Here is a 16572-nt window from a genome sequence, read left to right on the forward strand (position 1 = left end):
AGCATTTGTCTCACCCTCCAATCCATCCTAACTCCGACCTGTGGATCTGTTATATAAAGCTATATTTGCATGAGAACTGAGAGGTCATTCAGTCTGAGGGAAAGGTTTCATGGCTGGGTTGTTTTCAGGAACAGTTCTTCCAAAAATATCTCATGCCATCTATCATGTATCTCTCATATGCTGGAAGCAAGATTGTGTGTGTGTGTGTGTGTGTGTGTGTGTGTGTGTGTGTGTTCGTTCCCCTAGCATCCCCAAACATCCAAAGCTTTTTTTCCCCACTTCAAAGCAGCTTCAGCCAACCTTTCATTTCTGAATATAACAGCCACTTTCTAGCATGTTCATACACAATTCCTGAAAACAGAGTGGCATTTAGCATCGGGGGCTGTCTTTTGCTGCGGGAACAGCTAATGAAACTCTCTTTTAATGACTATTGAAATAGAAAGCTCCCTTTTCTGTTGGTGCAACGTCGGTTCACGTTACTTTGAAAGAGCAAACTCGTTATGAAACTTGTCGCAGTCTCTAAAAATTACTTACACTTCTGTAAGCCTGTTAAGGGCTGAGGCGCTTACAGAAGGGAAGAGGGCTACTCTGCAGTGGGATGGTGACATTTAACTGCATTGCAAATGCGCAGCACAACATCAAAATCAAGTAACTTGCAATAAAAAGCTAAGCCACCCCCCGCCGCCAAGCAGTCATCACTTATCCTAAGAAAATATGCAGATTATAAATGATCAGCCTGACAATAATCTTTTCTACAATGAAAATGACAGCTTAATCCTTGAACAGGCATCTATAACCATCCCCATTCTCTGTGAAGGCATACCATTAATAAATGACACTTTACTTAGACTAAATTTGCAATGTAGCCTCATTTATTAATTGCTGCTTATTTCTGTAGCGTAAATTCACATAGTAATAATGCCTGCATATTGATACAGCAATTCAAAATGTTCCAAGTGATTCAGTAAATATTAGCTCTTTAATCCTTACAACAACAACCCTACTGTGGCCCTCCAGATACTGTTGGCTACAGTTCACATCCTGTTTGGCCCCAGGCAATGCTGGCTGGGGCTGATGGGAGATGGAGTCCAACAGTTTTTGCGACATCACAGGTTCCCCATCCTTGATACACCGCCGTAGCAAGATTCCATCTGCCTGCCTAATTCTAACTGACTGGGCTTTGAGCAGAGAAGCACCGTATCAGCATCATGGAGCGTAGCAAATTAATCAGTTTAACAAGGGACAAACATTTTAACCATTCCTTTTCTTTGTTGAATATTTATTCATTCGTTCATTTTACTTATTATCGCCCTTCGTCTAAGGATCACAGGGTGTAAATCACACTGTTCCTAATTGAAGTTAACTCTTTGTTAGCAAAAACAGAATTGGCACCGGAGTTTCAGGCCTAATGAGCACAACTCATCTCCAGTAGGTCTTGTCCCCATGAAGTAGTTGCTCAGATTGAAGGTTCCCCACCTCCCCACAGCTGCCTAAGTCCCCCTCCTCTCCAGGTTTTTTCCCCAGCAACCAGAGACTGCGCCTGTGTGTCACCAATCTCTCCTCCACCATCTTCATACCTCTTCTGGTTCCGGGAAACCAGAGGGTCGGGGAACTTGTTGCAGCAGGGGGGCATAGTGGCTCTTCACCAGCCTGACTCATGTCTGCCTCTTGGCTTCCGTCGTCTCCCTCACCTGGTTCTGCTTCTGCATCTGATTCTGGATGTCTTTCTACCACAAACTTTCTCTGCTCCCTAAGTCCCATGACCTCCTCAGCTTCCGGCACCGCCTTTCCGCAGTCTTCTCCCTCTTCATTGTCCCACCACCAATCCCCAGGCTCGTGGTCTTCTTCCCCTAAGGGTTCCTCAGCTGGTTCCTCCCACCATTCCTCTGCATCCAACTAGTCCATGACCCAAGGCAGTTTACAATGTAAATATTCACTCATTCTTCCTCTGTCTGCACCGGTTTGTAATTATACCTTTACTTTTGTTTTACTGCCAGTAGAAAGGGACATTTAAAATCAACCAGAAACCTCAAATGTTGCCATGTATAATCACCCCATAGCAAGAGAGCACCTGTTCAGGGTTCTAGCTAGGCAACCAGTCACCTGCTCCTCCAGAGCCCTCTAGGAGGTGTGGGGTTCTGAGCTACCATGCATAGGACTGCGCTGTAAGTTGCAAGCACAGTACCAGTTGCATTGATGGCACCTAGTTTTTGGAAAAACAAACTTATAGGCATCTCATCACATTGAAACAGCCGTGCTGATCTTGGAGTGGAACACATTAATAAGCCAAGTAATTGAACTATCCCTATGAGTCATTCAAGTGTAACAGCAAAGTGAATATAATATATTATCAAGTTCCCGTTTGAGAGACTGGATTCCTTAGCAGATTGCAATAACATTTTATGACATAATTTAATTCCACTGACCTCAATGAATAATGAGGTGGTGCTTAAATCATGTGTAAATAATGTTTATTACCATTTTTTTAAAACAAAAAAACCCCATGATTTTTAAAATATATTGAATATCCCATTAAATGATATAAAGAAGAGCGCAGCAGCAGCAACTGGCTACATAAAGTACATTATCCCATACTTGGGGCTGGAGCGGTGAGAGAATAAGGCCAGGATTTGGAGATATATGCTTCAACGTATCTCCTTACTCACTGGGGTAAGGTGCCAACAGAGTGGCTAAATTCTACAGCAGATTTCTCTGGCAGATGCTTTGTCCTTTAAATTTTAAATAAATTTTCTTTTTCATCAGCTTTGCAACTCTACAATCTTGCAGAAATGTTTATTACAGTTGGATCCATCCATAACACACAACTCCACTCCCCCATCCCATCACTTTTGTTAAACACTTGTCCTGTTCCATCACTCTGAATGTGCAGAGATCTTTTTGTACCTGTGCGCATGCAGCTTAAAAATAAATAAATCACAAGAAATAGGCAAAAGAGCCATTTACTGGGCTCTATCCAGCATGCTTCAGTATGGGCGAAATAGTGGTTTGTGCTTACAACATCCATATCCATTTTGATCTGGATTTGTTTTTGTTTTTAAAAATTTAATACAGAAGTCCTGCACAAGACTTGATATGTAGCTATACTGACATTCTCTGTTTATGTACTGCAGTGACAATCTCCAAGGTAATCCCCGACACATGTTGAGATCCTGAAAGAACTTGGTTGTTGACATTCCAACAGCATGCGGCAATTGGTGGAAATAGGTGAACAACATTTGGGTTGCCAGAAACAAAGGGTAGACCTAGCTAATGTTAGACCTACTCAAGAGCTGACCCACTGAAATTGATGGTCATGGCTAACATAGGTGCATTAATTTCAAGGGGTCTGCTTTGAGTAGAACTTAAGATACAGCCCAAAATGGCTAAGTTGCACTCAGGCGAGGAGCAAATAAAAGTAGGAATGTGGTGATGGAGACCCAAATATCACCACATGCATAACAACTCGCTCACCACAAAAAAAATGTGTTAATGAACCTTCACACTAGCTGTGTTAGAGGGCTTCCAAATCTGCCCTTTACTGCATAATCACCTTATTCTTTTCATTTTTTTCAAGGCCTCAGTTGGTTAGAGTGTGGCGCTTATAACTCCAAGATTGCAGGTTCAGTCCCTGTATGGGACAGCTGCATATTCCTGCATTGCAGGGGGTTGGACTAGATGACCCTCGGGATCCCTTCCAAATCTACAATTCTATGATTCTAATTCTATGGTGTAGTTCAGCATTTGCTGGTATCTCAGGATCCCCACCCCCCCAACATTTCATGGTAGACAGTAAAACTACATTGAACCACTTTATCATACCCTACCACAAAAAAACCACAACTTGTGAGGGAGAGGCTGAAAAAAGACTGAGAGACCTTCAGTTGTCTGGAGAATAAGACCAACTGATACTACTACAATAATTATTTATGACTTATACCCCGCCCATCTGATGGACTTACCGCAGTCACTCTGAGCAGCGTCCAACATAATATAAAAACACATGGAGACATCAAACATTTAAAAAATTCTGCTATCCCAATTTCATGGCAATCTGCCTAGGTAATGACCAACATCTGCTTTGATGCTCCCATTAGAAGTACACTTACCGATTTTCCACGTTAATATGAAATCTGGATTTAATATTTTTTAAAGGGTACAGGGTGGCATTTTGAAGATATCATATGGATTTTGATGACATCATATGGCATCATATGGATAATGCAAGGGGGGGAGGTGTCTAGAAGCACCCTAAATGAGCCACAGCTGTACAACATCAGCTTTCAATGACTATCAGAGAGCAACTCTTTTGTAGCATTTTTCAAATTGTAATGGCAAGGGCTGTTCTTGCCACCTACACCCTTTTTTTTTTACTATAGAGGTCAAACGAAGCCCAACAGTGGGCGTCTTTCGTGAGCAATGCAAGAGGCGATCTTACAGTGCCATCCTATACGGGTCTATTGCTTAGTTCAATGCGTCGTAATAATAATAATAATAAAATTTTATTTATATCTCGCCCTCCCCAGCCGAAGCCGGGCTCAGAGAGGCTAACAACAGTAAAATAACACAACATTCTAAAATCATTTCAATATAAAATCAGTTCAAAACAAATTAATGGCAACCATTGGGCTACAGTTCTGTGAGGATTGCCAAAGGAGGGGGTCAGGCTAAGCCCTGGCCAAAGGCCTGGTGGAACAGCTCTGTCTTGCAGGCCCTGCGGAAAGATGTCAAGTCCCGCAGGGCCCTAGTCTCTTGTGACAGAGTGTTCCACCAGATTGGAGCCACAGCCAAAAAAGCCCTGGCTCTGGTTGAGGCCAGCCTAACCTCCCTGTGGCCCAGGACCTCCAAGATGTTTTTGTTTGAAGACTGTAAGGTCCTCCATGGGACATACCAGGAGAGGCAGTCCCGTAGGTCCTAGGCCGTAAATCCCAGGTGTATAGGAATGTAGGCTCAATCTTGTGTTTTTTGCAGGTGCATGAATGATCCATAAAATCACCCTCTCCTGTATCTCAAAAATAGCCCCTGGGCAGTGGCCCTGACTCTGTGATGGAGTGTCTATCAGAAACTCCTGTGGCTGCCACATTAATAGCCACAAAGGAGCCGAGTAATTCTGATGTCAATTATGAAGCATAATTATTAAGTTGTTGGGGTGCTGCTGAGACAAAAGTGTGGCGAGATTGCCTTTTTCCTTTCCTACAGCAATTATAGAAATTTCCAGTGTGCTATTTTTATGGGTAAAAGCAGCTTTTGAATTTCACTGTAAATTAACTTTCTTGCTATATTTATTTGGCCTTTTCTTTCCCTGGGAAAGAAGAGCTTAGCTGCCAGCTGGGATTTCATAATTCTGCTTTCAAAACTCCATGGGAAGAACATGTTTCTAAAACTTCTTGTGCTGGCGGGGAGCAGTTTGGGGGCAGGGGGGGAGAAGGAATGAAATTTTAAACAACTGCTATTTTTTTCATGAGCTATTCTTTATCTCCCTTTTACCCAGGTTGACCTGGGAGTGCTTAAGTGCATTAAGTAATCACTTTGTTGAACAGTTTGCTGCATTGTCTTTGATCACCCCCAAACTTTCCAAAAAATATTGACTTATGCATTTTGGATGGGTTTTAAATGACACTTTTCCTCCTCTAATGAAATGGATATTTATTTGTTGTTGGAGTACCACAAAGTCAACAGATGGCTGGAAAGATAAAATATTGGGATAGGTGGAAAATAACCAACACTGGTTTAAAGTGCAGAGAAGGCGACTCAGTGTAGACTTAGTAGTAGTAGTAGTAATTAAAGGCAACTCAAAGCAATGTAATTCTGTGCCCCTCTAAACTATGGTTTGCAAAGTAGCAGCCAGCCTCAGGAAAGAGTGCTTCCTTTGCCTTCCTCTTCTTCCCCACTTTGTAGAGTAACATCCTCTCTTCCTATGCAGGTGTTAAATATGGCTTCAGGGTACATGTGAGCTGGTGTGATGTAGTGTCTAAGGACAGAGCTATGAATAAGAAAGTAGCTGGTTGATTTAAATCTCTTCTCCGCCATGAGAGCTCAGGCTTTCTCTCAGGATCAACCTATTCATCTGCAATAGAGAGGATAATGAGACTGACTTACAAGGCTGTTGGTAAAGACTGCAACCCAGTAATGATGCAAAATGCTATACAGGCAACTCCCCACTTATGCAGGGGGTTATATTCCGGGGCCCCACACGCATAAGTAAAATCACGTAAAGTAGGGAGCACTCCTTAAGCTCCTCTTTTTACCTGCTCTCCATGCTCTTTTTCTTTTATACAATACATTTGCTTCCAGATTTCCAGAAAGGGCAGGGAACAGTGCGGCCAAACCCTCTGCAATACAGCTTCCTCCTGCCCAACAGCTATTGAGCGGGGTAGCGCAGCAGCCGTGAGTGCTCCCACATGCCATTTTGGAACCCATAAGGGTGGTTTTTTTTAGAAAAAAAGCTTTTAAAACCTTTATTTGTGGACTTTTGGCTCACTAACATCCTCTTCCGGCTCTGGGGTTTGAATTGAATTATTTATTTTTTTATAAAGTGCCATGCACATGAGTCGATCATGGGCAACTGGGAGTTGCTTCTACAAATGCTAATGGTTATTATTACTGACAAAACCCACATTAACCATGTGTCACTTGTGCTAGAAACCATGGCTTGGAATTGATTTTGGAATCACGGCCACATGGGAATTTCGTTGTTTTAACCATGGTTATCAAGATGTTCCCCAAGGCTAGCAACCGGTTTGTAAAGCACCATTTGCAGGGTGCTATCCTTACCAGGCGCAGAGTAGAATCGATTGTTAGAAAAAGTGGGTGCCTGTACCATGGGTCACACCTCGTAACCTTTGAAAGGGAAACTTGCGTGGAATAAATCTGTAAACTGAAGGTGCTGTTTATCCTTTTCATCTGCTCTCCATTGCCTTTCCTCCGGCTATTATAAGAGAAGTGAGAAGCAAGAGTGAAGTTCACTTAAATACCGTATTTTTTGCTCTATAAGACTCACTTTTTCCCTCCTAAAAAGTAAGGGGAAATGTGTGTGCGATTTATGGAGCGAATGCCGGCTGCGCAGCTATCCCAGAAGCCAGAACAACAAGAGGGATTGCTGCTTTCGCTGTGCAGCGATCCCTCTTGCTGTTCTGGCTTCTGGGAGTCAGAATATTTTTTTCCTTGTTTTCCTCCTCCAAAAACTAGGTGCGTCTTATGGTATGGTGCATCTTATAGAGCGAAAAATACGGTATCTGCATATTGGTGCTTGCTTAAAACCAAACCCTCTCATAGACTCCTGTGTCTTTTGAAAGGCAAATCATCTTTGGATGGGATCTAGAAGGTGAGAGAGAACATGCAAATAAGAATGTATTCAAACTTTCAAGCAGCTTTCAGCGACTTATTCTCATGGGAAGCTACCACAGAATAGGGCTGTGCATGTTCCATTTTCAGATAAGACCCCCTTTATGCCTGAATCTGGCTACTTTAGGCTTGCAGTCTGAGGTTCTTGCTCTGAGAGGATCTCAGTTTTTCAACTGAGACTGGGTGCTTAGCAACTAAGCTTTCCTGCAGGTTGACTTTGGTTTCATGTTTAAATTGATCGCTGAGTTAAGCTGGTATGTGAATTAACTATGGGCATGCTGGAGGGCACGGGAAATATGCATGCAGTAAGACTGCTAGCACATTTGCAAAGCTAAGCAGGGTACAGATGATTTCAAATTGGATGGGGGACGGCGTGTTGAGATTCCTACATTGCAGGGTGTTGGGCTAGATGGGCCTCCAACTCTACAATTCTATCATTCTATGTTGTTAGTGAATTAACCCTGTACTTGCTATAAAGGTGGTTGGGAAATTAAACAGCAAAGTAGAGGAGGCTGTATTCTGTGAAAATGAGGAGGAACAAATCTGAGAGTCTACCCCGGAAGTCTATCGGCATATATTTATGTGACAAGGCAAGTTGCAACGACTGGTTCACACCGCAAATGACATTGCATTGCTAAGCAAGTTGCCTTCCGCTTTGCCCTAATATGCCGCCACCAAGCCCCTTGGGGTGGCAAACAGGTGCAAGATTAACAACGGTGTTTCTTTTCACTCCGCAGACACGTTTGCCAGCAAGGTGGCAGCCACGCAGGATCAATACGCAGACGCTTCCATAGGCAACGTCACCGGGAGCAACGCAGTGAATGTTTTCCTGGGGATTGGTGTCGCCTGGTCCATCGCTGCCATCTACCACGCAGCCAACGGCAGGGCATTTGAAGTCCAACCAGGCACCCTGGCTTTCTCCGTCACCCTCTTCACTATATTTGCTTTTATCAGTGTTGGCGTGCTCCTCTACCGGCGGAGACCGGAGATTGGAGGTGAGCTGGGCGGGCCACGGACTGCCAAGATTCTGACCTCATGCCTCTTTGTGCTCCTCTGGCTCTTGTACATATTATTCTCATCTCTGGAAGCCTACTGCCACATACAGGGCTTCTAAAAGAACTATTGGAGAGAGCATCTATATGTATCTATATATACAGAGAGAGAGAAAGAGAGAGAGATAGGTATATAGATATAGATCTAATATTATTGAACTGAGGAAGAAAAGACATTTTGCCATGTTCACTTATCTACTGATGGAATGTAGCTTTGCGGTAGGAGTTTGGAACCTGCAGGACTCTCCACCAGGGGCAGCGTCTTAGAAACGGAGGCACAGATGCAGGGCCATCTTTGCAACTCAACCTACGACATCACGATGGAGTTACTTTCTATTTCCCCCTTCTCCTCCCCTAGATGAGGACTGATCCGATTGCAGTTGGGGGGGAGGGCCTTGATTGGAATGGCAAAAGACCAGGTTCAGCTGTATCGTATTGAGTGGATGACTTTCCAAGGGGAATTCTTGACTTTCTTACCGATATCTTTGTTGCCTTCTTCATAACTCAAGAATGAGCCGAATCATCGCCCTCAAAGAAAACATGTGAGTGTGGAGTGACATACATGGTCCGGGGGCTTTCTAGCCTCCATGCTGTTTTGGGGTGTGGTTGGTTGTTGTTGTTTTTTTGTATTCTTCCCCCTTTGCTGTCCAGCTATTAAGAGTACCTTACGTTGAAAACAACCACACAAATCCCTTTTCCCGTGTTTTTTTTTCTTTTCTTTTGGAACTGTATTTATGATTGGTGCATCCAGTCCCCCTTTAAAAGAAAAACGATCTTCTTAGACAGCCTTTGACCAGCACTCCATTTGCTCCAAAACTGTGGAATTTACAGACACATGCCCAAAGCCCTAATGTCCAACTCCTGCTTCGCTTTTTTGTTCTCGCTCTGATGTGCCTCGTCAGATTTCTTTCACTTACCTCCTGTGCCCTTGCCCACCCTGCTGCCACTCTTTGCTGCCCTGCTCCTTCTCATGCTCCTCTTTGGGAATGCTTTCATGGTACTTGCTGTAACACTTTGCATGAAAGAAGCAAACCATAATCTGTAATATAGCATTGAATAGCGGTGATAGTCTGCTCAGCGATGCCGATTGAACACTGAAGATGCAAGTATGTGGTCTTTTTTCTCTCTCTCTCTCTCTTTCCACACTTTTCCTTTCCTTTTTAACAAACAGGATGAGAGGCAGGAGATAGCTGGCAGTCCTTTGCTCTGCATAAGTGTCCTAAGAAGCAATAACCAAGAGATGTGTGGAAATGCGTGTGTTTTAAAAGGGAAAATTTGCGCAGAGTCTTAGGCCATTCTAGAAAGGGATCTTACCTGCCAGCCAAGCTTAGGATGAACTTGAACATAGGAACCTGCTTATACTGAGTCAGGCCAATGGCCCATCTAGCACAGTACTGTCCACTCTGACTGGCAGAGGCATCTTCCAGCTACCTACCATTTTTAACTCAAGAGTCCATGGGTCAAACCTGGGACTTTCGGCATACAAAGCATAGGCTCTACCACTGAGTTACAGATGTGTAGAACCTGCTTTGCATCTAGTCTGTATGAACTAAGTGGGTCTTAGCATTGCTCCCGCTAAGTATGAGTAGCCATATCGAGCCCTAAATAAGCAGAATACCCTTGAGCTTTTCTTCAAGTGTCAGTTTCCACTCCCCAATATATTTATGCTGTGTTTGTTTCTGTCTTTAAGAACCTGATGTGCCAACCCTTTGGCACCTTTGGCTTCAGCACTTTGAAAACCTGTACCCTGGTCCAGTCTTCATGAAGGGCACCTTGCAGACACAGTCAGATTTAGTCCCCTCCAATGGATGTTAAACATTCCACTACCCACCAGTCTTCATTGTCCTAGCTAGGAAAAGTGGCAAATCTTGCACTGTCCAGCAGTGGATGCATTTTGTCCCTGGGAGCTAGAAGTTGGACTCCTGCTATTTATTAGTTAGTCATTGTGAGCTATAGACTCAGTCCTTGTACAATTGCACAGAGAGGTACTGAAACAGCTTTTGCTTTGGAAATGCCATCATCCAGCGCTCAGGTACAGAGGATGCTTGCTTTGTTGCTGGGTTGTTTGTTTTTTCCATCTCTCCCCATCCACCTTTCTTCCCCAACACCTTTCTCATTTATCAGATCCCCACCCTGTCTCCAAGCTCTGGTGCTCATGGAAGGAACAAGCCATTTAGAAAAGGATCAGAACAAGGGAAGTCAGCCAGTCTTAAGATACCACCAGGGTAGCATGGAAGGACCCTTCAATGGAACCAAAACCCTGTGGTGATTGTAGGAAAGGATCAGGTCTACACATCAGGAGATCCAAAAATAGAAATGAAGGGGGCTGCTCAGCAGTCATGGGCCACTGTTGCTTGCTCTGTAGATGGAGAAAATGCAGGAGTGGTGAGGAGAGAGAATTCTGACTGTAGCAGCTTGGAACTACTTGAGTGGAGACGAAAATGGGTACCCAGGGCTGAGTAAGGAGAGCTGCTCAAGCAAGCAGGACAAGGGGAGCTGTTCAAGGAAGCATCTGAACTGACACAGCAGGAAAAGGGGAGATTAGGAAGACAGAGCCTGCTGAAATAAATCCGCTCTCCCACCCTAATAGAACAACAAGGTCCACTTGGTGGAGATGTGCAGGAGCTCATCACCAATGCTTCCTTCCTCTTAAGCAAAGTCTATTTACAGGGGAACAGAAACACGGTCAATCTTTTTGGCAGACAAGTGCACACAGCGTGTGCGCCTTCCCTGGCCACATTAAAGCTAGTGGGTGTGCACTTCTGGAATTAAAAAGAAGACCCGTGCAAACACTTACTTAAGTGCAGTCCTGCATCTCAGTTGGATGAGCATGTGGTCGGTGTGCCTTCCGGAGAGAGCTAGGAGGGTGGTTTTCAGGGTGGCGAGCAGCTGCCAACTGGAGGGAAGGCAAATCCATTCACACTTTTGATCTCCTAAAACAGTGATCCATGCTCAGGAGTGAGGTTGTTGGTCCATCTAGCTCAGTTCTGTCTACTCCCAGTGGAAGTGTTTCTCTGGGGTCTTGCATCAGACATGCCAGAGGCTGCAACTGGGACCTTATGTGCAAAGCGTAACAGCTGTGGCTCTGCAGTGTGTGATTGGCCTTATGATTTGAGTGGTGTTGCTTGGGGACAAAAGGAAGGTGGTGGAATTTGCAAGCCATGCCCCAAAACCCAAGCCCTAGTCTTTCTTCCGTTAGTACATCTAATGGCAGTATCAGGGAGCGTCCTTAGAGCCACATTATTTCCTCTATAGATTGACCCAAACAACTGCTCTTCTCTCACACTGTGACACATGGAGTGATTCCCCACCCCCACACAAAAAAATATAATCACATGCCAGGAGCAAAATGGTTGGGTGTATCCATTCTAAGAAGCTGGAGGAGGCAGATAGCAATAGACCCCCTCCATCTTGTAAAACAACAGGAAACTGTGTCCATGCACCTTAGCTGGACCAGAACACCAACTGCTATAGGATCATTTGTTAAACGTCAGAGGAAATTCTAATTGCATCATTAACCCTATAATGACTGAATGGAGGATGTTGCAGGGGGAGGTGGGTTCTCTCTTTGTATTAGCAGATTTCTTACTAGACTACAGCCTCCAGATTCATTCAGGTCCATGGTATTTTTGCCAATGTAATGAATGAGAGGTGTGGAACAGCCCAGAGCCTTGCTCGAGAGTTCCCTGTTCATTTTAAGTGGGAGGGGGGAGAATGGCAAGCTTTACATGCACATTTTGTTGTCCGTTGAAATGAAGGAGAAGCCCTGTGCACACAAAACACTTCCCTGCGCCTATCCTTCATTCATTGTGATTGCGGAAATAAACCACTGCTGGTCAAATCCTTAGTAGCTTCTTCTGGGCCAGCTAAAGTCTTGTGAATGAACTTTCCATCCGCATCACATGGTAAAAGGGACAGAGGTTAGCCTAGGCTTTTGCCCAGTCTGTGAAATGCTTGAGTTGTCCTGTTGTGAATTTTTCTTTTAAAAATGGAGTGAATAATATTTCCCTCCCCACCCCATAAAAATTTTTTCTTCACTTTTGAGGATTTCTTTTTCCTGTTTGGGTTTCATTTGATTTGTTTGTTGGGGTGGGTGGGGGAGGGGAGAAAATCAAGCAACGATTGGGGTTGTTCAGGGATTATTATAATAATAATAATTAATATTATTATGGCTGTGTTTGTGTAAAATTATTTCATTTCATCTTGTTTGTTTGTTTTCCTTCATTTTTATTTGCGTGTATTGTGCACAGTAATGGAGAGGCAGTGAGTACACTGATTGTGATCAATGGTACACTGAGGCACAGAAAAAAAATAAAATTTATAATTGGTTCTGATTTGAACATTAGTACTGCTGCATTTTCCCTGTGCGTCTCATTTCTTCTTCCATTGACACCTCTCATTCATGTGTTTGTGTGTGTGTTTTTATTGTTATTTGATATGTTCCTTCCATGGTCTTAAGTCCTTAGTGGGCTCCTGCAAAGCCTGAGTTTTAGATGCAAGATATCCATTCAGAAAGACAGTATCCATGTTCTTCCCCCCCAGGCAGGTACAAAACATGATAAGAGAAATAGCTGTATTGTTGTCCATTTCCCCACAATTCACACACACTTGTTCTATTCAGTACCCACTAACACACACACACACACACACACACACACACACACTCTACAACTGTTAAGGCCACAAGCAGAGCTGAAGTCAGAAGATACAAGGCAAAACCAGGCGCTGGTGCTGAGGCAACATCCTCACACATCCCAAAGACAAGTTGCTCACTCAGAGAGTCACACCCCAAAGCTGGAGCTTTCTAGCGCCTGGCGGGAATGGACTGGCCCTTGGCGTCCGCTGGCAATTATCAGGCAGGCTGGTGGTTGAGCCTCGGTGGTGCCTTTGAGCCACAGAGCTCCATCTGCTGAAATTGAAGTAGAACCCAAACCCTGGGGGCAGAGGGACTAAGGCTCCAGCGCCTGACTGCTGGAAGTCCTGCCTCTAGACCAACATCGCTCTGGCACCTTATAGGATATGCCTCTCCATCCTCCTTATGATTGAAACCTGATGTTCCATTACACTGGATTTTGATGCCAATGGGCCATTCCCATCTGAGGCCACTTATTGGGGCTAAAACACTACTTAATAATTGCACACTCGTGCAAGCGATGTGTTGAACCCTATACAGTGTTCTTGTCCCAAAGTAGAGCATACAACAGACGTGGACAGTGTCCACTGGCACATTGGGAATAAAACGTGGAATAATTTTAATTTTCTTTTCTTTTTCTTTTTTTTACTTTGTAGCTGTCCAAGCTACAGAGTATAAAGGTTTTTTAAAATGAAAAAAAGTGGACACTGTTCAGCTCATGGCTCAGAAACCAGCAGATACCTTTGGTGCCAGCATCCAAGGGGCTTATGTAATGATGGATTCACACATCCCCATTTCCTCCAGTGGGATTACTGCATTTCTCACCTCCATGGTTTGCTTGTCTGAAACGGCCATTTGCTTCCCCCTGGGATAAGCCTTTTCAAAGCAGGCAGGAAATGGCTGTCCGTGGAAGGAAGCTTCACGTGTGATTAATCATCACTTGAACAGGTTCTTCCATTGCAGCCATTCCTGGAAATCTCCTAAGCTTTAACAGTCTGGCATTCGCCTGTTAAAAGGGAATCTTGCCATCTCCAAACTTTAGATGTTGTGGAGGCAAACCTGCAGCACCTGTGCTGCCAAGTAGAAAAAGCACTGAGTTCTGTGACAGCGGAACAGGCTCCCTCAGAAGACTCTCCTTCCCCTTCCTTGGAGGTTTTTAAGCAGAAGTTGGATGGCCATTTGTCACAGATGCTTTAGTCAATATTCCTGCATTGCAAGGGAGTTGGACTAGATGACCCTTGGACTAGGTGTCCCTTCCAACTCTAGCATTCTAGGATTCCTGGACTGGGAAATGGGAGCCACTGGTGTAGCTATGAGATAGTCAGGTGTGCCTCTCCTGTAACATCACATCATCCCGACTGAGAATTCATAGGGCGGAATACAGCGTTGCACAAGCGGAAGTCCACTTGCAGAATTGAACTTCCCTCTTGCAGGCACCCCAAAGATCTCCAGAGGTTTCCCCAGCCCTCTATAGCAGATTTTAAAGGTGCCCAAGGGACCATGGAGGAAGGGGGGGGAAAGGAAGGTATTCACGTCATCACCGTCTGTTCCACTTCCACACAGACAGCATTGGATACAACTCATAATACTTAATTCAGTCTCAGCAAGAAGAATAGCAATGATTTGTCTATTTATCATTTATGCATCTTTGTTTTAAAATGTCAGTGGTGCTTTGCGACCATGTAATGCATCTCATGCTGGACTAACACACAACATTTGATGCCTCAGAAGAGGGAGAAGAGAGAGAGAGAGTCCACCTGGCAGTAAAAATATAATAATAGTTTGCTGTGCTGTAATGATACTCCAAAATCTGCTGCCTGGATCATACCAAATCACTTCGTACATCTAGCCTTGACTTTGTGGTGAATTTATGAAGTCACTGGTATTCCCATTTTACAGATGGGAAACTGAGATTGGCAAAGGCCTGGTTGAGCTGTTCGTGTTAATTATTTCACCCTAGCCAGATCCCACATCTCATCTGCAATATTTGACTTTAAGGATGCAGATGGAGCGTGCAGATCATGTGGAAAAGTAACCACACCAGTAAACTCCCCCCCCCCCCCCACAATTCCATCCATGAAATATCTGCTTCAAAGTTTCTGAATGTGACAACCTTACAAATTAGGCAGTAATCTTTCACACAAACACCTGTTATCTGGCTCCCTCCCCCTCCTGTCAGGATTTAAAATAGATGTAATTTACTTTAAAAATTATCACAAACATAAGAGGTTCTTTGTTCCACCAGCTAACTGAGCTTAGTGATGCAAAATAACTGCTGCCCACGGCAGTAGTCTGAAAGGGCAGGGCATGTTAGCAGAGAGGGGCTGCTGCTGCTGCTGCTGCTGCTGCTGCTGTTTTTATTATCAGGGTTAAAAGACTTTGCAGTTTGATTATGTAATGTGCACGGCAGTCAGCCAAAATGTAATTTTAAAAGGGAACTGGAAATGGACACTGCATGCCAAAACCAGAGAGCTTTAGAGGGAAATGTAATTCCCTTGGGATGTTTTTTTGGGGGGGGGAGGTAGCCATGGTCTCTATGCTAGGAGTAGCCAATGTGCTGCCCTACAAATGTTGCTGGACTCCCAACTCCCATCAGCTGCTGCAACCAGGGACGATGGGAGTTGTAGTCCAACACTATCTAGACTGCACCACACTGACTGTCCTTGCTCTGTAGTTTTGCACCCAGTACAAAACTCCTCCTGTCCACTGAAGGAAGCTTCATTGTGGCTCCCAAATGAATGAAATGGGCTTATGGTTCCTAAGCACTGTGGCAGCACACAAGATGGCATAAGCATGGAATGTGGCCACAAAACTGAAGCAAGGGCTACCACCAGCTCTAAATCCATTGTGTGGTGTTCAGCACGAGCAGCCAAGATGAGCTGAAAACACTAAAAGATTCCCAACCCTGATCATCATTCCTTCATACTGATTCATATGAGCCCTGTCAGGTTCTGCAGTGAAAGGTGGGCTTCTCTTGCCTCACAAAAGGGTGTAACACTAAACCATGGTTTCTCGAGGACAGCGGGATAGATTCCTGCATTGGAGGACTACATGACTAGATGACTCTCATCCCTTCCAACTCCATGATTCTATGATTGTTATGAAAAAGAGATGTCATGATGAACCTTAGGACTACATAGTATGTACAATGGGAGGAGATCTGAGAATTTCATTCCTAGTTTAGAAGAAGCTGTAGTTTGTTGTTTAGTCCAAACAATGGTTTGCTCAAACCCAAGCCAGTATATCATACGAGAATTTGGTTTGGTGTAACCTGGTTTGTTAACAATCAGTGGTTTGAACAAAACCACCATGTACTGAGTTCTGCCAAAACAACAAACTTTGAGTTCTTCTAAACCAGGAGTGGGTGCTCTGAATCTCCCATCCACCCACTTGCGTAAAAGGGAGGGGGCAGCATATAGTTCCAAGGTTCACTTCAGACTACTGCTTATGTATCACATGTACATTTCTCCATTTTATATATTCATCCTTTGCCTTACTTAAAAGAGAAATGAAATAGTTTTTAAAAGAGCAGCAAAACTACCTTGG

At 44.1% G+C, this 16572-nt stretch overlaps 1 protein-coding gene across 7 annotated transcripts in view; it reads left to right on the forward strand.

Annotated features, from left to right (window-relative positions):
• SLC8A1 (solute carrier family 8 member A1) overlaps positions 1–12733 on the forward strand; it is a 288587-nt gene extending 275854 nt beyond the window's left edge. For all 7 annotated transcript variants that reach the window (XM_080998667.1, XM_080998670.1, XM_080998672.1 and 4 more), the window contains one exon: positions 8079–12733. In XM_080998667.1, coding sequence (XP_080854793.1) covers positions 8079–8455 — 377 coding nt within the window. In that variant the 3' untranslated portion in view covers positions 8456–12733. The remainder of the gene's footprint in view (positions 1–8078) is intronic.
• Positions 12734–16572: the final 3839 nt, after the last annotated feature.

The sequence above is a fragment of the Podarcis pityusensis genome (genome assembly GCF_964106645.2).
Source record: "Podarcis pityusensis genome assembly, chromosome: 3".
Taxonomy (NCBI): domain Eukaryota; kingdom Metazoa; phylum Chordata; class Lepidosauria; order Squamata; family Lacertidae; genus Podarcis; species Podarcis pityusensis.